The 1,840-nt window shown below is 43.5% G+C and overlaps 1 protein-coding gene across 1 annotated transcript; it reads right to left on the minus strand.

Moving 5' to 3' along the window:
• Positions 1 to 706: 706 nt before the first annotated feature.
• LOC134749265 (uncharacterized) lies at positions 707 to 1,291 on the minus strand. Its single transcript, XM_063684161.1, has one exon. It carries the CDS (start codon positions 1,289 to 1,291, stop codon positions 707 to 709), a length of 585 nt encoding a protein of 194 aa, XP_063540231.1.
• Between the last annotated feature and the right edge of the window lie 549 nt (positions 1,292 to 1,840).

The following is a 1,840-nucleotide window of genomic DNA, read 5'->3' on the forward strand; positions in this document are numbered from 1 at the left end:
CCATTTGACAGCTTAAGACAGCCGCAGAAGTAAGGTTTACGATGGCGCGTGGCGTTCAAAAGGTGAAACATGCTACGAAATTATGATCTTGATTTCTATAGTATAACTGATTGAACATTAGGGCTCTTTCCCACTGAACATCCCGTTTCTTGCGGGTACGGTTTTCTGCAGGATCCCGTTTTAGTAGTATACGTGCTAAATGCTAATATTGTAACGTTCACACGAGTATTCTGTTTGCGGGTTACTGCACCGAGCCCTTTATTGACCAATAATCGATTGTTACCGAGAACGCCTTAACTGACCCTTGGATTGGAATCCGATAGATGACGGCGTAATAGTGAGACTTTTCTGATTTAGGTTAGTCAGAGGGGACGACCAGGAAATTAGAAGGAAGCAAAAGATACGGGCTCGCCGCGCAAAACTAGTAACGGAAGATATATCCGTCGCGCGGGTTTTGACCTTTTATCTTAAGTCTTCTTCTTCTTCCCTTGTCCCAACTTCATTTGGGGTCGGGCCTTCTTGTGCGTCTGCGCCAGGTCCTTCTTTCCTGGGTTGTCAACGATGAGATATCTTGGTTTCGCAAGTCTCTATTGATAGTGGACCACCAAGAGGCTGGTGGTCTGCCCCCTGTTTTTTGTTTGGTCTGGATGTTAAGCACTTTTTTAACCGAGTAACCTTCCTCCCGCCTCATCACGTGGCCGTACCATCAGAGTCTACCCTCCTTAACTTTATCGGTTATTGGTGCCACCTTGAAGGAACCTCTCACGTGTTCGTTTCGCACCCTATCCAAACACGTCACGCCACCTGCCCAGCGGAGCATTTTCATCTCCGTTATGTGGAGCTTTTGTTCATGCTTCTTCAAAGCAGCCGTTGGTCTTACGGCTGTTTTATAGACTTTGCCTTTAGTTTTTATAGGCATTCTTGCATCGCACAGGACGCCAGACAGGGTCCTCCACTTCAGCCACGCGGCACTAACCCGATGGTTCACGTCCTCATCGATTCGCGAGTCGGTAGTAAGCACAGAGCCGAGGTATTTAAAACGAGACACTTTGGGTAGATTGTTGCCATCTATTTCTATGTTAGAGCCCACGCCTTCCGTGCCGCCGAAATCGCACTCCATGAACTCGGTTTTAGTTCGACTGACGCGTAAGCCGTGCCTCTCGATTGCTGACAGCCACTGATTAAACCTTTGCTGAAGTTCCTTAGAGTTCTTTTCCACCAGTACAATGTCGTCCGCGTAAAGCATACTCCACGGTATCTCCCCTTGAACTTCCTGCGATATGTAGTCCATTGTGAGGTTGAACAGCAACGGGCTCAAAGTCGATCCCTGGTGCACTCCGACTTTGACCTTTTATCTTAAGTACTCTAAAAATATATTTCTGTTTAAAATTTGACTTCTCAAATCCATCGGATATTATGTTACTGCCTATTCCATACTTAAATAATACTGCTGCGGTATTTAGGGAACAGTGTATGTACTTTCAATTGAAAATAAATAAAAATTTGACATATTTTTGTGTTTATGTTTTTCTATTGAGCTAACTTTAAGCTTTTAAGTTGCATTTTGCTTTTGCATACACCTAATTATTTATTTTCAGTGTAAATGTTGTCATGACAGTTGCCCTTGATTTAAATTGATTAATTGAACGAGTTGGGTTAAAATCCAATATAAAAACTATGGTTTTTCGTTGGGCCAGGTTTAATATCAATCTTCCATAATGTTATTTGCTCAGCAGTTATATTTCTTTGCAGATTGGGATAAGGTCAAAAGACCCACAGTTCTAGATGGGACGTTCTTCAAATTTTGCCCCGAAGATTCTACTCCGACGAAGTTCGTCGG

This window comes from Cydia strobilella, chromosome 2 (assembly GCF_947568885.1).
Source record: "Cydia strobilella chromosome 2, ilCydStro3.1, whole genome shotgun sequence".
Classification (NCBI taxonomy): Eukaryota; Metazoa; Arthropoda; class Insecta; order Lepidoptera; family Tortricidae; genus Cydia; species Cydia strobilella.

Excerpts from the sequence above, each read along its gene's own strand:
- LOC134749265 (XM_063684161.1), bottom strand. The coding sequence starts at position 1,291 with ATGGACTACATATCGCAGGAAGTTCAAGGGGAGATACCGTGGAGTATG.